Source organism: Nelumbo lutea, chromosome 6, assembly GCF_056320005.1.
Source record: "Nelumbo lutea isolate HS-2025 chromosome 6, American lotus-T2T, whole genome shotgun sequence".
Taxonomy (NCBI): Eukaryota; Viridiplantae; Streptophyta; class Magnoliopsida; order Proteales; family Nelumbonaceae; genus Nelumbo; species Nelumbo lutea.
In genome coordinates this window covers 365,324-384,842 of record NC_142689.1, presented here as the reverse complement: position 1 = coordinate 384,842, position 19,519 = coordinate 365,324, and the positions used below count along the sequence as shown (strand labels likewise).

Below are 19,519 nucleotides of genomic sequence, written 5' to 3'. Positions count from 1 at the left end.
TTGATCCAAGACCTATTTAATTTTGATTTTTAGATTCTATACTAGTAGCGATATGATTATTGTCCTACAATGGTGCTTATATAGTAAATTGTTTTAGAGGGTCCTGAGACGGATGGGTTTGACTTGAGCTGGATTCTTCTTTGATTGCATGATCTTTAAATTATTATTGAGACTTATCTTTGATTCTCTCTAACATAGCAATTATTCATTTGTAGCAGTGATTTGTTTAATTTTCTACCATTTAGGACGATAATCGGTGAAGCAGCGACCAATACGGTAATGAAAATGGTTAGAAGGGGGGGGGGGTTCATTGATTTTAGCAAAGGCACACAAAACTCTTACATATTTGACTGATCTTATATGTTTCAGATCATGATAGTTCGGACCTGATGCTTCAAATATAATTTTGTTCCGTTACAGGAAGCATTACTCAGTCCCAACAATTTACTATGATCTCTTTTCGACCAATTTTGGTATTTCAATGAAGAATTGCTTTCCGAAACATGGAATTTCCAATCAAATAGTTATTTCCAAAAACATACTTTCAATACTATCTTCTAACATATGTTATCATCTGGTTCAAAAATAATGCTTCACCATTGTTTCACAAACACATGATTTCAAACATGTTTTTTTTCCTTTTTTTTCGCAATAAAGATATGATTTTGAATCGATCTATGAGCTTTAAATGAATTTTAAACAAGCATTTACCCATTCATCGCATTCCCTACAATTCCCTAACGTGTTTCTTGCAACATCACATAGAAGTATTGAGCAACAAGCACTAATTGCCAACACAGCTTATTCATTAGAGGCCTGGTCTACCAGACCTAGGCATCACCTCCGGGCTGACACGCCGGTTGTAATAAGCCCTGGCAACCCTAAGCACATATGTACATTCCCTAACAACCCTAGGAAAGCCCTGGCAACCCCAGGCATACATCTACATTCCCTGGCAACCCCAAGCACATCTCAATTACTTGGCAACCCCAAGAAGGCCCTAGCAACCCTAGGCACATCTCAGTTCCCTAGCAACCCCAGGCACATCTTAGTTCCCTGGCAACCCCAAGAAGGTCCTAGCAACCCCAGGTGCAGATCACAGTTCCCTGGCAACCCCAGATGCACATCTTAATTCCCTGGCGACCCCAGGTGCGCATCTCAATCCCCTAGCAACCCCAGGAAGGCCCTGGCAACTCCAGTAGCACATCTCAATTCCCTAGCAACCCCAGGAGGCCATGGTAACCCCATGCGACTATCCCATAGAACCTTCGCAACACTAGGTAGCTATTTGACAAAAAGCCATGGCAGCCCCATGCATTGCACATTTCTTATGAAGCCCTGGGTAATTAGCCTTAGGCATAAGTGACTTACTCTACCTTTGTCTATATCACAAACAAGCACAAATATAATGGACTGTGAAGTTCACTATAATCAAACAGTTGCAAAAAGAACTTGACACTAGTAAGCTCCGGCACCAACCATCTTATGCCAAGCCTAGCAGAGAATGCACTCTTTCAATCGATTGGTAAACTTTCATCACACTAACCAAACTACGCAACTACATCCCGTACATGGTTCAAATAAGACTTTATGCATCATGATCCACGATATTATCATTACAAGACTATCAACATGCTATAACAGAGCAATTGCAAGAAATGCACAAATCACAAGAATATTAGGTTCCCTCCAAAATTCAACACACTAAATGGGGGGCTTACTATTACACCACCTTTTGTACCATATTTCCTCCCTACCTAATACTTCACTTTCCAAAATGCAGAATCCTAATATTCTAAAACTATTTTCGAATCTTCTCTAGTTTTGGAAACCCACCAGCAACTCTACCAACAACACATCAATCACTTTAATCTCATAACAAATGCTTATAGACAATGCTATGCAATCATTTGGGTGTTCTAGCAACTTTATGCATCTATCGATGTGCCTAAGGTTCTATATACACCTCTCGAATGTTTCTTGATAAAATGGCTTCTCTCTCAAGAAACAAGGGAGATGAAAATTCAACATAATCTCTCCCCACTCTCGAATGCTCCTTGATAGAATGCCTTCTATCAAGAAATAGGGGGGTTGTAAACTTAAAATGACAAGTCATAGCAGACATGTTTCTTGGGATAAATTAAAGGAAACACTGAGCTATGCCATCACTTATACCTTCAACACTTTGTATATGACTCGAACAACCCAAAAAACAACTGCAAGTCAATATGGCAACACCAACAAAGAGATGCCCTTCATTCCAACGAAGTATAAAATAACCCGATGTCTTTTCTTTTGGGACGCCCATGAAACCGCAATCTATTACAAATCAATCAACTCCCCCGTCCTCATCTAATCACAGATACTCGACAACAAACAAGCAAAGAAAAAACAAAAGATGCTTATTGACAAGAATACTCTTATCAATAAGCAAGGGGGCCAATGTAAGTGCATGTAGTTTACCATCATTGGGACTACGACGAAGATGTCAAAAGAAAACCATACGGAGAAATCCCAACAGGGAAGCCTTTGTAATGGCACAACGACACTTTATCAAAGTATCGTAAGGCTCACGCACTTGTGATGAGAACTGTGTGCTATCCAAGACCAATGATTAGTCTAGAATGATATCGCAACTCTGCAACGAACTTGATACACTACCAACATCCTGCGATGACCATAGAATGGTAGCTCATGCCATGATGAACGATAAACAAAGCCAAATCCAGCAATATATGTTCGCAGGTAACCTGCACTCCACACAGTCGTGGCAAGTCGTGACGAAACACTTCAAAGATGATTTATAGGGACATCCAAACGCATTAGCCGATCGAATGTCCCAACGTGTGTCTATAGGAAAATCTGTAAGGGGATATAGCCTACACGCGTCATGCTAGAATCCTTAAGAGAAAGGAAACCTTTTCCTTAAAGGATCTCATAGGACACGTGGCGAAATCCCAATGGTGCCCCCTTAATAGCTGAGATAAAGATAAAGATCCCCTTTCCTACTAGGAAAGGTCTCCTTTTAGATCCTTCTCCTTATAACCTTGGGGTCCTCTCTATAAAAAGGGGAACAACTCTTCCCCATGGGAGACACTAACACATAACCCTGACTCTAGGGGTCTCTCACGTCATCTCCCTCATTTTGTCTCTCCCTCTCTCTCACTCCCTTCTCTGCTCTTCTCCCAAAATTGTCTACAACCAGTATTCCCCCACCTTTTCTCTTCCCTACTGTCCTCTCCAGACCTTCAGAGACTTGACCGACCGCCGACCAAAGTCCATTGTGATTACAGTTTGAAATAGAGAACAAAGAAGGAAACAAGGCTTTCAAGGGTGTCTTACTCACCCAAACATGTTCCCAGAATTTAACAAGGTCCCTTGAACAAATATTGTACTTGACAAAAGGTAGAAAAAGAGAGAGGAAAACATGTATTGCCCTCCAAGGAGAAGCATTTGTAGCCCAACTCAGCGCTCCAATATCCTAACCATCAGTTGACAGCTGATGAATGCTAACAATCTCATTAGCCCACAATCTATCCTTATCCTTGCTGACAAGGATCTTCTTCATGGGATTTAGATCGTCTATCCCAGTTCTCCCAGAGTCCTTCTCTAGGTCCAAAGCTGAAAGGTTTTTTAGGACTAGGTTCAAGATTGTACCCCTTCCACAATATGACTATCTAAGAGATCTTTAGCTCCAAGGGCAATTGTTCAACTCCAAAATTGGCTTTGATTGGATTTGCAACAAAAGCGAAGGCAAAGTTAGAGGAAGCCTTAGGGGAAGGAAACAAAAATACAGGAAAGGGAACAAAAAGGGGGGGGGGGGGGGGAAGGGTTAAAAAAATCCCTGCTCCACTTTAGAGTAAGCCTTCTTATATACAAGTTTTGTTAGAATTCCATACTTGTTTGGTAAAGCATGGATAGCACCGATTGACTGTTCCTGAGCTTCACTATGAAGGTCAGTGTTAAAACCCAAATCCTAAGAACGAACACCTTGATCTAGTGCCTCTGTTGGTTGTACCAACTATTCTCTTCTAGCTATAGAGCTCACCACCAAGTCTAAAGCAGGCAAATCAAATCCAATTTCCTTTGGCTCTAGAGAAGTTTCTTTCAAGGAGTCTACAAACAAAAGCTACGTCCCAAGTGTGTAATCATCCATACTTCAAGCTCTGGTAGCGTTTTGAAGTGACACTGGCTACCGGCATATCGGACTGTATTGTGGCTCACATCATTTTCTTTTTTAGTTTTTCTTCCAACCTGGTCCGGAGGGGTTGGTTTAAGGCCCATCTACCCCCTGAACCGGGTTAGACCCCGAAACATCCCCTGTAATGGTGTATCGAGAAGCCCACGATAAGATATGTATTGGCCGATACAGCTTGATATGCATTGAAATTTTGAACTTAGATTTAGCCCTTTAGACATATCTAAGGCAAAGGAAAGGGTGTTGGTGCCCTGCTTTGATGTTGCGTATCGACTTTCGTTCTTAGACATCAAGGAGGATGATGATAGATCGAAGATATCATCCCCTAGCACTCAAACTTGCTCTGTCACCTGACCTTCTAAGTATCACATGAGTTGGAGGTAGGGTCAGATGGACCACCCACACACCTCGGTTTGACCACCGGTTTGGCACTTGGCGCCCCTTCAAATTCCTTGGGTATCTCACCACTCTTACCTACCACAACTTCAGTGAAGGATTTAACTTTGACTCTTCAATCTGATTTGGATGGCCTAGATTTTCCCAAGAAATCAGTATCCTGTCTACCACCTCTCAAAAGAAGGAATGGTGGGTTTCCTTTATAAAATTTGAATGTCGTTCATCTTCCTATCCCAGATTGTCATGTGTCCTGACCACTTCCCCGCCGGCATCGTCTCCTACCTTTGGCAGACTCTTCCACATCTGGGCTACCACTAACAAAAGTAACCAAATCTTGTAGGTTACTTCATCGACAATCAGATTCATCGATCTAAGTAAAGCTTTAGGCTTTACTTCCTCTAGATTCAAGGTTGCTGCACTCAAGTCTGAGGTGTCCAGCTCCTTAATGCTTCCTCCGCAGAAGTCTGTTATCTTCTTGAACATGCCATATGACCAGGTGTAAAATAGGAGTCCTAAGATTTTCACTCAACGACCACTAAACCCTCTGAAGTTTGTATTGAGAGGGCATGAATATCTCCTTGTCTAGACCTACCAATTCCAATAGAGCTTTACCTACCTGGAATTGGACTAAGTTCAGCATGCCTTCAGGATAAAGTTTTCTTTTAATACCTTCTAAAACTTCTTTCCAGCTTTTTATTGGCATACACCACAAATTTCTTGTGCCACTCTAAGCAGCTCTGTTTACTATCAACCCCTTCCCCCATGCCATTTTCCTTTGGTGGCTTTGATCTGATAGCCAACATTGTCTGAGCTGTCTTAGCTCCATTGTCGCCTCTCCACAGAAATTCCTGTAACATCTCTGCAAAAGAAGTCCAGCCCATGCTCTGTTTTCCCATCGGTATATATATCAGCTGCTTTCTTCCGCCCAAACCATTCGGTAAGCACAATAAACCAACCTTTGGAGTTAAATCGCAGTTCCACTCTGAAGCACTTCTCATTTTTCTTCAAAGTATTACTCCAGTGCTGTATTTTTTCCAAGACCACCGCCACGTCCAAGAATTAACAAATTAGACTTGATATTGGATTATAGCCAAATCTTGCATTATCCATGATTCCATTTAGGAATTAAGAAAGGATTTTCAGGGATTACTGAACTGGATGATCCACAATGCAGTTAGTTCAGTCACTCTGAGGGACACCGATTTGGCCATAATCCAATGTCATGTTTGTCCTATAACTCTAACTCTTTAGATATATAATGAACGTGTACCAAATAAAATTCTTCCTGGCCAGTTATATGAAAATCATAACTCTTCGTTATTTGTATAAAACTACATGTTTTCTCTCTGATATTATTCATACAACATGCAACAGCACCCCCCCATCTCTAAACATATGAATTGGAACCATATTCGTTATGGTGACAACCATTCAAACTCAAAACATTGGGGGGAAAACGTTTGCATAATCATTTTGGTAGAATGCAAGAAAACACGATCATATAGAAGAGATTTCCTGCTACTCACCGTTTGAAGGGTCTACATGTACAAAAAAACTAGCAGCAACAATGAGATAACATAGAATCAGCATCAGTCCTTTGAAATAGTTTGAAGTCCCTTCCTGCAATGACAGAAAGTAATGGTAATAATTCACATGTACTGATAATCAATATGACACTTGTACATGAGTAAGATGCAGAACTACCTAAAATGAAATGTAGGTTTCTGATAGCAACTAGAAGATTAGTTTTGGCATTTTTTTAATTACTACTTGGTCATAAGGAATACCAAGGCCTATTATCATATCTAGTTATGGCTCTTAATAGAGAAAATTGACAAAATTGGTTTCATGTATTTGCCTACTGGAATAAGTTCTTTATTAGGGATGCCAACGCGTCAGATTGAGTGTTTGCCTCAACCCTAACCTGACCCTCTACTATCTCTGCCTGAACCCAACCCACCCTGATTTAACAAGGATCAATTTCCAAACCCGCCCCACCCCTATAAGACAGAACATGATGCCAACCCGACCTGCCTTATGTTTCTTGAAGCTGGTCGTGATACACAGATGCATCAAGGTGGTTGTTTCCAATAGATACATTAACAGTATATTCTGTAAAGACAGAATTGGTTTTTGAAAGATGGCTTGCTCCAAACTTGGTTAGGCAAAGAAGAAAACGATATGTTGAAGAATCTTCAAAAAACAGAATAAGCAAATTCCTTTTATGATCCATGAAACCAAAGAGAAGTATATCCAGGGTTTAGTATATTCTGTAAAGACAGAATTGGTTTTTGGAAGATGTCTTGCTCCAAAACTTGGTTAGGCAAAGAAGAAAATGATACATTGAAGACTCTTCAAAAAACAGAATAAGTAAATTCCTTTTATGATCCATGAAGCCAAAGAGAAGTATATCCAGGGTTTCCCACGTCACCTATTTGTGATTTTCATGGGTTATGATCAAACAAAAATTCATGACAGCAGTTCTAATATACTATTTTTACTTGTTAAAATAGACAATTTTTCCACAGTTGCTTGGATGTTTCTTCTTCTTTCAAGTTTCAAGCTTTCAACAGTTATTTTTTATGTAAAGCCTCGACACTTCAAAGTTTGAACCATAAGAAACATCCCATAAGAAAAATGGGACAAGAAAAATACAAGAAGACTAATTTATCAGTGAAATTCCAAAAGAGAGTTTCTCTTCAGTGCTATACAGTTCGTTGGTCATCTTTTCTGCAAACTCCACTCACCTCTTCCAGAAAAAACTCGAAGAGGGTAAATGAAATGAAATGAAACCCTTAGGTTTGTGGAGTAAGATCGTACAAAATTGCAACAATACCTTCTCTATGTAAGGGGTATCATAACCAAACAGGTTGACCCCGACTTGAACCCAACTTGGGTTAGACTTCCAAAACCATAACCTGATCCTACACCCGACCGAACCTGCCCTGAACCCGAAAAATTGACACCCCTACTCTTGATCCAAAATTGCCAAGGGATTTACATCCAGAATATCTGTCAGACCAAGCATTACCCTCCAGAGCATGGCCCATGAAAATACATCATTACAGTGTAATCTATGGAATCTAAATTGATATAGAAGGGATGAAAGATGTTTAAGTGGCAGAAATTAATTAATTCCTCAGTTTATTCCTCTTACGAGTCCTTTTCATATCCTTCCAACAGACTCTACCTTGGAAACCTAGTGAACTATCAAACTGTTAGATCATTCCACTGGATCTAACAACACAAACAGCATTGGTCTCAGAGATTTGTCAGAATTAGATGAGTGCAACCGAGTTTTTTTTGAAGAATAAAGAGAAAACTTCATTAAAAAGGAAAAGAAATACAATAGAAAGGTGATAAGATATCACCCAAAACAGACACACAACCAAATGACCCAAACAAAAACATAAACATCCCCAAAAGAAAACCCAAAATCTATTACAGACATAAAGACTCAAATTGGCTGATACCTGAAAAAAAGCAACTCACGTGCACGGAAGAACCATTTGAAGATTTAGAATAGGTTTTATTGTTTATTCAATGTAATCAGATCATGTGCATTTGCTAAGGGCTCAAAGTTTATACCTAGAATAGATAGACTAAATTTTCTTGGTCTTTGGAATGAGATAGGAAGGTCTTAGGTTCAGTTTATATTGGCTTTAAACAAGGAAATATTGGTTAAATTTCTGGGTTGAAGCATGAGTCATCCCCTATAAGTGAGGAGACATTCCCTCAAGGGCTTTGGGCCAAACTGTGAAAATTCTGTAACTCTGAAGATGACCTCATCCTTCCAGGAGACGACGACCCCTATGGATTGATTTGGTCTAACAAGTGAAAACCCAGAAACCAGGGACATCCCCCACATCAAGAGGGGACATTCCTTGAGACCCGAAAACCAAACTTGAGAATTCTGGAAAATGAGGAGATATCCCTAGGTCTTTTTTTGAAGATAAATAAAGAAAAAAATTTATTGCCTAAAGGAAAATAGTACGAACATAACTAGGGGACAAGATGTCACCACCACCAGAAAACAAAAAGAATCATTACAATATCACTTCAAAACAAAACAATCACTTCAAGACAACTCAGAACATCAACACTCTTTATGCATTCAAAGAAATCCAGAAATCAGCACCAAAATCTTCCTTCCTCAACCCTTGAAACTCAGGAAGCAGCAGCACCCAACCAATAACTGTTGAACTGATAACAGTCACTGTCTCTTTCATACTTCTCTTTTTCTCCTCAAATATAGATCTCGCAGCACATGGCAAAGAGAATAAAGGACCATAAAATCTTAGATTTAAAGCCACCACAGATTCTTGGCCAACAACTAAAGATTTCAACTGGATCTGCCATAGAGCACCTGTCCACCTTAAATAGCTTGAAGAAATAGAACCAAACTGTGAATTTGCAGTGCAGAAGTGAGAAACATCTTCCTCTTCAGAAAAACACAGCACACATCTACTTGGAAACTGAATGCCTCTGAGCTTCAGGTTAACCTGGGTTAAAAGGCATCCTCTCACAACCAACCAAGCAAAAGCTTCAACCCTTGGAGGCATTGGGTTTCCCCAAATACCCCTAACTGGGTCAGCCTCCACCTGTTTTCTGATCAAAGCAGAGTACATTGATTTGACAGTAAACTTCCCATCCTTGCATTCTTTTCATAATCTGACATCTGCGACTGAGGGATTTATCTCCAAGGCCTGAAGTTTTGCCAACAGCTCCATGCACTCTCTTCACCTCCCAATCAGACAAGGGGTAAATTGGGAAGGTATAGGATTCTTAGGAAAAATTTGGGTGGTTTTCTTAGGTGGAATAGGGACGGTAAAAAGGAAGGGGAAGCTTGTGAGGAATGGATTTGGGTTATAACTAGGTATGAATCTGGGGAGAAAGAAGAATTGGTGTCGAACAGTCCTAAGCTTGTGGAAGATGGATTCTCTAAACATCTATTGGTTATTAGTGTTTCAGAAGACTCTGCTAGGAAGGAAGAATGAAGAAACTATCTGTGCGATGGTTCAGGTGGTTCTAAGCAGCAGGAGCTAGAAGATAATTGATTCATTTCAGGTTCAACTTCAGATTTTGCTCCAGCCTGTGAGGTGGTTTCAACTTTGGAACTAGAGGCTCTATGTTTTGATTATTACTTGGCTTCCTCAGATGCATCGTCAAAGTAGGTGAGGATTCTGAGTGCAGTCTAAGGATCGACTGCAGTGAGGTGGAGGACAACATTTTTTTTCAAAAGAGCAACAAGGAGTGGCTAGTAGAAGAAGTGATAGTTGGAGGGATTGGAGTTCATTTGGGTAGGGATAACAATTTTCCCCATCCCTGATGGGTACCTGGCCTCCTCGACCCCATCAGTTCGGGGATGGAGATTGCATTGGTGGGGTAGGGACATGGATGGGGGTTAATAGGGATCCCCGACTGTTGACGGGGTTGGGATGGGGAATGAAGTCCCCGCCCCGACCTCAATTATATATGATATCATCTATATTATATATATGTAGCAAAATATATTTAAAATAGTGTTTATATTTTAAAATTTTCGTTTATTTTAAGAAAATACATTTTTTTAAATACTATTAATTAAAAAAAAATCAGGAATTCAAGTCTCCTGGGGGAACCCATCTCCATTGGGATGGTGATGGAGGGTAACTTTTATCCCTGGCAGCAATTAGGGTTGGGGATGGGGAATATGATCCCCGCCCTGTTGCCATTCCTAGAATTGGGGAGGAAAAGGTTGGTGTTTGACCATGCAGTTTCTAGTGAATGTTCGATGGTTGCAAAGAAACCTAGAGGATTGAGTAAATCCCATCTTGTCCATGTTACCAAGGTATTCTCAAGGCTAAAAAGCCTTGTTGGGGCTGGCCCTGTAATAAATATAATATAGTTTTCATTAGAAGAAAGGTTATTCTAGATGCACGAACCATAACATGCCTGATGAGTTAACTATGGTGGCCAAAATAATGGGGATGGAAGTTTCAACGAAGGGGAGTTGAAGAGGAATGAAGTCATAGAGGTGATAAAAAGGAAGCTAATTATGAAGCTTTTGGGAAGGGTGGATAGTTGAACAGAGGAATAAAGGAAACGAGTAATGAAGGATTGGACTTAAGGAAATTTGTGGAGAGGGACATGGAAGTTGGAAAAACTCTGGGTCTTTTTTTGGGGGGCAGTAAGACTTTTTCTAGAATGGCTTTTGAGGGGTTTGAGAAAAAGAAGGATGAGAGTTGTAATAGTTCCTTTCCAGGAGAAGAGGGGATGTGTGGGATGAGGGAGAGGGGCAGGTAGAGGTCCTAGACTTGGAGAATTCATCTTAGGTGTTTGGAGGAGGTTGAGAGGTTTGTTCTTCCTTTTTTTTTTCTTGCAAGGAGATTGGATGTGTTGTTACTCGTTAGTTGAGCTTATTGGAGTTGGTTTGGATTTGTTGTCTTTCTGAGTATGTTTTTTTTTAATCAGCAAAAAGATTTCATCAATACTTCAGAAACTTAGTACAGTTATTAAAGCGATCCACCATCCCAAATTACATCAGATTACAATTTTTCCCAAAACAAAAGAAGCCTGTCAACTCCTAGTTTTGCTAACACATCTGCCATCCCATTTGCAGTCCTTCTTACCCAGCTGAAATTCGAATTAAACCTCTTTGCTAGGAGATCAATTTCCCTGAAAGCATCTGTATTTCCAAGGGGCATTGATTTTCTTGGTCCATGAAATGACTAATTGTGAATCTCCTTCAACTTCCAATTTCCAACTCCAAGTTGTACTGAAGTCTCATACCTTGTAAGAGAGCCAATATTTCAGCCTGAACCGAGTCTCAAAAGCCAACCGGTCCCAAAAACAAGGCCACTACCACCCCTTGCTTGTTTCTAAATACTCCTCCTATGCCTGCTCTTCCTGGATTGCCCAATGAGCTGCCATCCAAGTTCAACTTCAGTTTCTTTAAAGTTGGAGGTTTCCATTCCACCCTTACATTTTCTCTGTGTCTAATTGTTTGGGTAACTTCAGTCGAAGACCATATTATGTCATTGGTTGAGAATTCTCAGAAGAGGTCCAAAGTCTTTACCCAATGTGCAGTCTTAGCTGTTATGGCTTCAATAAGTTCCTCCTTTGATTTACTCTTCTCACTAAAGATCCATTGATTTCTTTCTTCCCCAAATAGTCCACACCACTGCTGCTGTTACTGCCCTCCTCATAATTCTTCCTCTCTTTCTGAGTATGTTGTTGCTTATGTTTATGTTGAGAAAGTTTAGACAAGGGTGTTTTTAGTCTTTACCATAGTTTTCAAGGCACCAAGGCGAGGCTAGGCAACCATGGGGCGCCCAGGTGGGCGACTAGCCTTCGCCTGGGCGATGGAATTTAAAAATAAGAAGCCGATGGATTTCTACCCCTTCTGAACTAGTTTTTTTGGTTTTATGTATTCTGCACTTACTTTTGTGCTTGTGTTTCTTGCAGTGTTTCTTGATGAGAACAATTACTAAAATAAAAGAAGAAGATGAAGAAGAAAAGTAAGGGACGGAGCCCCTGTTCTAGACCCAGAAAAGTTGGTAAAAAAATATTAAAATAAAAGAAAAAATATAAAGAAGAAAAGAAGGGGCTCCGCCCTGTTTCAGACACCAATGATGAAAAAAAAAAGCTGAAAAATGCAAGAAGTTAAGAACAAAAGAAGGGGGCGGAGCCCCTGTTCTAGACCCAGAAAAGCTGGTGAAAAAAAAAAAAAACTAAAATAAAAGAAGGGGCGGAGCCCCTTTTTCAGACACCAATAATGAGGGAAAAAAAGCTGAAAACACGCAAGAAATTTAAGAACAAAAGAAGGGGGCGGAGCCCCTGTTTTAGTCCAACAATATGATTCAAACCAGGAAAGGAGCAACAAAAAGGAAGAGGAGAAAAATGGGCGTAACCATTGTTTTAAACCAGTGGAAAAAAGAGAACAAAATGGAGGAAACTGATTAACTCACCTTGACTTAGAGGACTGTGTTGGAACGATGGAGGGCTGTTGTTCTCTCCTCTTCCTCAGTTCGATTTTTTTGTCAAAGTGAAACCCTTGAGATTATTTTGTTTTTACTTACAACAAAAACATGATAACATGCAACATATCCTATTATAAAAACTAAAACCAACCAATAAAATATAATATATTTTATATTTATTTTTATTTAATAAATTTTGTATATTATATGTGTTTCAGTCCCCTAAGCATGCACCTAATACATTTTTTCTTGGTGTTTGGGCGAGGCGCTCTTTGAAAAGTGCCTAGTCGCCTAGGCGTCGCCTTGACAACTATGGTCTTTACCTCTTCCCTTTGTACTCTTTTTGTAAGTGGGCACCCAAGTAGGGGCCTCTATAATTTCTTGTTTCAAAATATAAAGTGCCTTTTGAGGGTGTGAACAGTAACAAAAACACACCACTCGACACATTCTTCTTCTTCTTCTCCTTTCTCTATTTTCTTCTTTCTTTCTCATACAAACCCTAGATTTACAACACTAGTTTCCAACTTGGTATAAGAGCGGGTAAAGGCACTTGGGAATACCTTTCTTGCCGATTCTCTTTCACGAGATGAACTGCTGACGTCCAAGTGCCGCCGGATGATGTTAGTAGTATGTATAGGTGGCGGCAATACATGAATCATATATGGTTTGGTTCGCCTTGATTTCAGAAGATTTTTTGTATGACTCGTCTTTGTTCGAAGCTTCTATGATTTTTAGTAGATTTTTTAAGCAGAAAATCACGAAAAATTCAGATCTGATGCCGAGCCTTATGCACTTTGTTTAATCAGTTTTTTTGCTACAAAACCTAGACCATTCAGGTTGTTTTTTACCTTGGGAGCAACGGGAAGTGGTCCCATATTTTCCTAAGCCCTAGACAAATTTTGGGAGATTTTCTTCTCCCTCTATTTTGGTGCCAAGTGCCAACTTAGTTTTTTGGCCTTTTATTGCCTCTTAACTGTGTGGTGACCTTGTTTCTTGGGCTGTGTTTAAGTATTTGGGGCCCCTTTTTGTTGACGAGAAAGTGTTTTGATAGATTATATCATTTAAGGATGTATAGATGGTTTCCAGTGTGTTCCCGGGAAGTGCAGACATTTCCGGTAGTATGATAACTACTATTAAACTTGATGGAACCAACTTTTTGGTGTGGTCTCAATCTGCTAAACTTATCATCATCAGGAGAGGTAAAGTGGGATTTATCACAGGAAAAGAGGTGAAACCAAATCTGGAAGATCCGGAATATGCAAAGTGGGAAGAGGATAACTCCCTTGTAATGTCATGGTTGATTTGCTCAATGCAACCACATATTGTTTGAAACTACATGTTTCTTCTAATAACCAAAGATATTTGGGATAGAGTTGTTGCCACTTATTCCCAAGTTAACAATATTGCTAGTGTGTACCAGCTTCAAAGGGGAGCTTGCAGTATGCATTAGGGGGAGAGATCTGTGGCTACGTATTTCTCTTCTCTACACTATCTAGGAAGAAATGGATCACCTGAAGACTCTTGAATGGAAGGACCCTGAAGATGGTGAGCAATATTGAAAGTATATAGAAGAGAATAGAGTCTTTGATTTCTTGGCTGGATTGAATCCAAAGCTTGATTTTACTAGGCAACATATTCTTAGTATTGGCATTGTCACTCTTGCTTCTATGTACTCCCTTGTATAAGGCAGAGAGAGTAAAAGGACAGCCATGATGCGACCTCCTATGATTGATCACTCTGCCTTTATATCATCTCGATCTGAGCAAAATACTAGTAAGCACCCTGTTATTGAGAAGGCCGAGGATGTGGTTTGTGATTATTGCAAGAAGCCAAGACATACTAAGGAAAAGTGTTGGAAGCTCAATACTCACTTAAAACTAGAAAAATACAAAACCGGGAGGAAGGGAAATGTTCACTTGGATACAGTTGGTAATGATGCTCAACCTTCTGATGTTCCTGACTCCTCTGATGTAATGGACAAACTCAGGAACATACTACTATAGCTGGAAAAGGGTGGTACATCCTCATATGGTTATGGACTTAGTAATCCATCTAGTTCATATGCAAAGACAGGTATTGCACTTGCTCGTTCCACATATTTTAGTCCTTGGATTGTAGACTTTGGGGCCAGTGCCCATACGACTGGTATGCCTTCACATTTTACCTCATATAAGTTAACCCCAGGGAAGTTGTCTTTTGTGCTTCAGGATTTTCTTTCAAGCACTTCCAGAATAAAACAAATTTTAGAATATTTTGTATTCTGAAGAATTTGGGACTTGATAGAAAGTTCATTAGAGGAATTGAATTTGAAGGAGAAGATTGGTGGAGAGGAAGGTTTTGAGGAAAATAATCTAGAGAGTATGGAGGAAGGAAGAAGAATTTGGGACATGATAGAAAGTTTATTAGAGGAATTGAAGAAACAAGAAATGGAGGAAGAAGATGACTTAAAACAAAATTGAGAAGGATGAAAATGAAGATAAGAGGATAAAGAAGAGTAGGACCTGTAGAGAAGGAACCTGAGAAGGTTTCGAGGAGCAGAAAGGTGGTAAGAATGAGGACTTGGTGGATTTTGTTGGGAAACTTGGTTGTAGTGTCAAAGACCCAAGTGACATGAAGACACACTTAAGGAAAAATAAGAAAGAGAAAGTTGAGTGAAGCTGATAAACTAAAGAAGGATATTGAAATGGACAACGAGTTCAACTCTAGGACAAAAGGGAGAAAGTAAGGCTAGGATTAGATAGTGTTTTAAAAGCGCAAGGGCCAATTTTTGCCTGAGGCACAAGGTGCAAAAATACAAAATAAAATGCTAAAAAATAAAAAAAAAAAGTCAAAATTTTCAAAAATTCCAAACAAAATTAAGAAAATGCAAAAAATACTAAATATAATGTTAATAAAAAATTTAAACTTAAAATTTTAAATAAATGTTTTAAAAAACCTATTATCTAAAATTAAAATACATAAACATAACATGTAAAGCATGTTCAAATGAAAATTTAAAAATAAAAGCAAATATATAAAGCATTTTCAAGCATGTAAAACCCACAATCTCTTTTCTTCTTAAATTGCATTACTTCAAGTAGCTAATGTAATGTAAAACATATTGCATCATTGATTCTATGAGTCACCTTTGTACCAAACCCCTCGAGGCAAGCCCAAACAAGTCCATGTTAGGGTTTAAATTCTTATTTCCACATAAAAAATAATGATTTTATAACTTTAATTGCCTTTTAAGAAGATTTTTATTTGAATGAATGAATGAACAACATTAGCAAATAGGGGTAAAGACCCTAACACGGACTTGTTCGGGCTTGCCTCGAGGGGCATGGTCGGGGGTTAGAGGGCAGAGCCCCCAGCCCAGCCGTTAGGCTAAAAAAAGAAAAAAGCGTAGAACTTTAAAAAGGCTCATGCCTGGGTTGAGACACATCAGGTGCTCGCCTAGGCATGTCGTGCACCTTTTGAAAGGGGTGTGCCTAGGGAGTCCGGATCTCCTGCTCACGTCTACCCACATAACATCGCAGCCACACATGGAGAACATCTCATCCTCCTACATAGTATTATGTAGGGGGAGATGTTCCAAATTCATAGGGGGTAGTGTGTTGTGGGTAGACGTGGACAGGAGATCCGCAGTCGTGCCTAGGACCTGAGCGAGGCGCATACCCTAAAATGCGCCTCGCTTGTGCGCCTAGGCGTGCCTCAAGCACACCTTTTAAATCACTGGGATTAGGAGAAAGGGATTAAGAGTGCTGAATTATGAAGATCATTATCTGGAATTTTTGTGGACTAGGCAGGGCTAGGAAGAGGGCAATTATCAAGGAAGTGGCAAGAAAGGAGAACCCCAACATAGTTGTCCTTCAGGAAACCAAGTTGACAGAATTTGATAGAAGATGGGCAAGAAGTGTGTGGAAGGCTAGGGGAGTAAATTAGGCAATAGTGCCATCTTGAGGGTCTTCTGGGGACATGGTAACCTTATGAAAAGAGGAGAAGATGGTTGGAATTGAAGAAATTGTGAGTAAATTTACGATATTTGTAAAGTTCTAGAAAGTGGAGGATGCTTTTGAGTGGGTACTAACAAATTTATCTGGCCTAAAAGGGTATACAAAAAGAGTAATGAAATGTGGGATGAACTGAGAGATATAAAAGGTTTGTGGGAGGGGCTTTGGTGTATTGGTGGAGATTTCAATGTAATCATGTTTACTGGAGAAATTAATAATAGGAGACAAGGTATCCACAAGCATGAGAAAGTTTAACCAATTCATAAATACCTTTGAACTTAAGGAATTGCCCCTCCTACATTATGATTTTATTTGGTCCAACCTCCAAGCTAGTCCAATTTTCTCTAGATTATACAGATTTCTATTTTCGATGGACTAGGAAGAGCATTGGGGCGGTCTAGTATATAGAGCTTTGCCTAGACTAGCTTTGGACCATTGTCCTATCTCTATCTCTAAGGAGGATTTTGGTGGTAGAGGACCCGCCCCCTTTCACTTTGAAAACATGTGGTTATGTCATCCGGATTTTATTTAGAAGATTATAGAATGGTGGGGGAGTGCAATATTTTGGAGTTTGGGTAGAGTAAATTAGGTTGTGCCACTCGTGGCCCAGCTTGACAGCATGTGGGCCGTGTCGGTCATGACACGATGGGTTGGACTATGTCAAGCTTGGATTTCCAGGCCCATGGGCTGACATTACATGACGCGACCAAGCAAGCCATGCTACTCACGGCCTGCGTGCTGACATGGCCCACAGCATGACACACATATATTATATATAATAATATAAAATATAATATATATAAGTTTGTTTTCAATTTTATTATACTATTTCATTTTATTATTGCATACATAAACAATTGTATACATCAAAATTCATATAAAATAAAAAGGAGGGGGGCAATTTTGAGGAAGGATAAGAAAATGAGATGGTTATTGAGGAAACAACAAGAATATGTACTATAAGGAGGAAATAAGTTGGAGGCAAAAATCAAGGCAAAAATTGATCAAGAAGGGTCATAAGAATACAAGTTTTTTCCATGCGATGGCAACAAAAAAGGAAAAGGAGGAAGCACATTCCAAAACTAGAGGTGAATGGGGTAACTTTGACACACCAAAATGAGATAGTTAGAGCTTTTAAAGAACATTTCAGATCAATTTATAGAAGACCCTTGAATGAAAGAATGTGGTTTGAGGGGCTTGAATGGCCTAGAGTTCCAAGGGAAACCAAGAGATGGGTGGAGAGAAAGTTTGAGATGGAGAAAATTAGGGAGGCAATATTCTCTATGGACAGAAGCAAGACCCCTAGACCGAATGAATTCATGATGACCTTCTATCATAACTATTATGATATTTTGAAAGAAGAGGTGATGTAAGTGTTTGATGAATTTTTTGAAAAGGGGAGTAATCAATCCAGGACTAAATTCTACTTATTGCCTTGGTACCCAAGAAAAGTGATGTGATTCATCCTTGTGAGTTTAGACCCATAAGCTTGGTGAACAATCTCTACAAAATTATTGCTAACGTTCTATTGTTGAGGATTAAGGTTGTTCTCTCCCCTCTATTCTCTCTCCAAATTAGGGTGCTTCCATTCAGGGTAGACAAATTACTGATCGAATTTTGATTGCGAATGAATGTGTGGCAGATTTTACAAGAGAAGAGAAGAAAGGATTTGTTTGCAAGTTGGATTTGGAGAAAGCTTATGATATGGTGGATTGATCCTTTCTGTTGGAAGTCTTAAGAAGTTTTGGCTCTGGAGAGAGATGGTGCAAGCATATAAGAGTGTGCTTAAGGACTTGTCACTATTCCCTGTTAGTGAACGGGACAACGATGGATTTCTTTCTGGCCCTAAGGGGAATTAGGCAAGGAGACCCTCCTTCTCCTTTCCTTTTTTTACTTTAATTGTTGATCTTGGAAAGTTAATTTCTATGGCAGACTCACAAGATTTAGGTCACACTTGCAATTTGTAGATGACACTTTATTATTCTATGAAGGAGGAAATAGAACTTGGGTCAGAAATCTTATGTTGACAATCCAATTATTTGAGCTTATCTCCAATCTGAAGGTGAACTTTGATAAAAGTTGTATAGTGGGTGTTAATATGGAAGGAGGAGAAATGTTGGAGTATGCAAGTATTTTGGGATGTGAAGTGTCACAATGGCCCATGCAATATCGGGGGTTACCTTTGGGAGATAATTCAAAAAAAAAAAGTTTTTAGGACTCTGTGGTAGAAAGATTTGCTAAGAGACTTGCTACTTGTATTTTATGTCTATTTTCAAGATACTAGTGAGCGTTAGTAGGAAATTGGAGAAATTGATTCAGGACTTTTTGTAGGAACTAGGGGAGGATAAAAAGGATCATAGGGTGAGTTGGGAAATAGTGAGTAAAGGTAAGAGGTTTGGAGGATTAGGTGTTTTGTCCAAGATTTGACTCTGTCTTGTACTAAGCTTGACCCACATTATACTCCTTGATTTTTTTTTTTTTTGTGTGTGTGTGTGTTGGGGGGGGATATCCCACAACTGAAAAGGGATATAAGTGCTATGAGCCCTCTTCTCATCACACTTTCATCTCCATGGATGTGACTTTTGTTGAGCATTAACCATTCTTTTCTACTCCTCAGGGGGAGAACCATACTTTGAAGAAGCATATTCTTGTTTCCATCACTACACCTGACCGAGTCTTAGATTCCCCTATTGCTCCACATCATCCTCATTCTCCTACTCGTGCTCTTGTCCAACGTGTTTACTCGTGTTCTAGATCTTGTTCCTGTCCCCTAGATCAACATACATCACCAAATGAAGACGAACTTGAGATTGCTCCCCCTGAAACTATAGTTTCTCAAGAGGCAAACCTGAAGAGTAGTACACCCCCTATTGAAACATGTCATGATTCCCTTTGTAACCCTAATTGTGACCTTGATCTCCCTATTGTTGTTTAGAAAGGTACCCATTCATGCACCACTAAACACTTCATTT

At 39.6% G+C, this 19,519-nt stretch overlaps 1 protein-coding gene across 3 annotated transcripts in view; it reads right to left on the bottom strand.

The window, feature by feature from the left end:
* LOC148846701 (vacuolar cation/proton exchanger 3-like) overlaps window positions 1-19,519 on the bottom strand; it is a 74,555-nt gene that overhangs the window by 11,505 nt on the left and 43,531 nt on the right. For 2 of the 3 annotated variants that reach the window (XM_088950584.1, XM_088950585.1), the window contains exon 12: window positions 6,121-6,214. In XM_088950584.1, the coding sequence (XP_088806710.1) occupies window positions 6,121-6,214 (94 nt within the window). Of the gene's footprint in view, window positions 1-6,112; window positions 6,215-19,519 lie in introns of those variants that run through there. The other variant, XM_088950586.1, reaches the window with a different exon arrangement.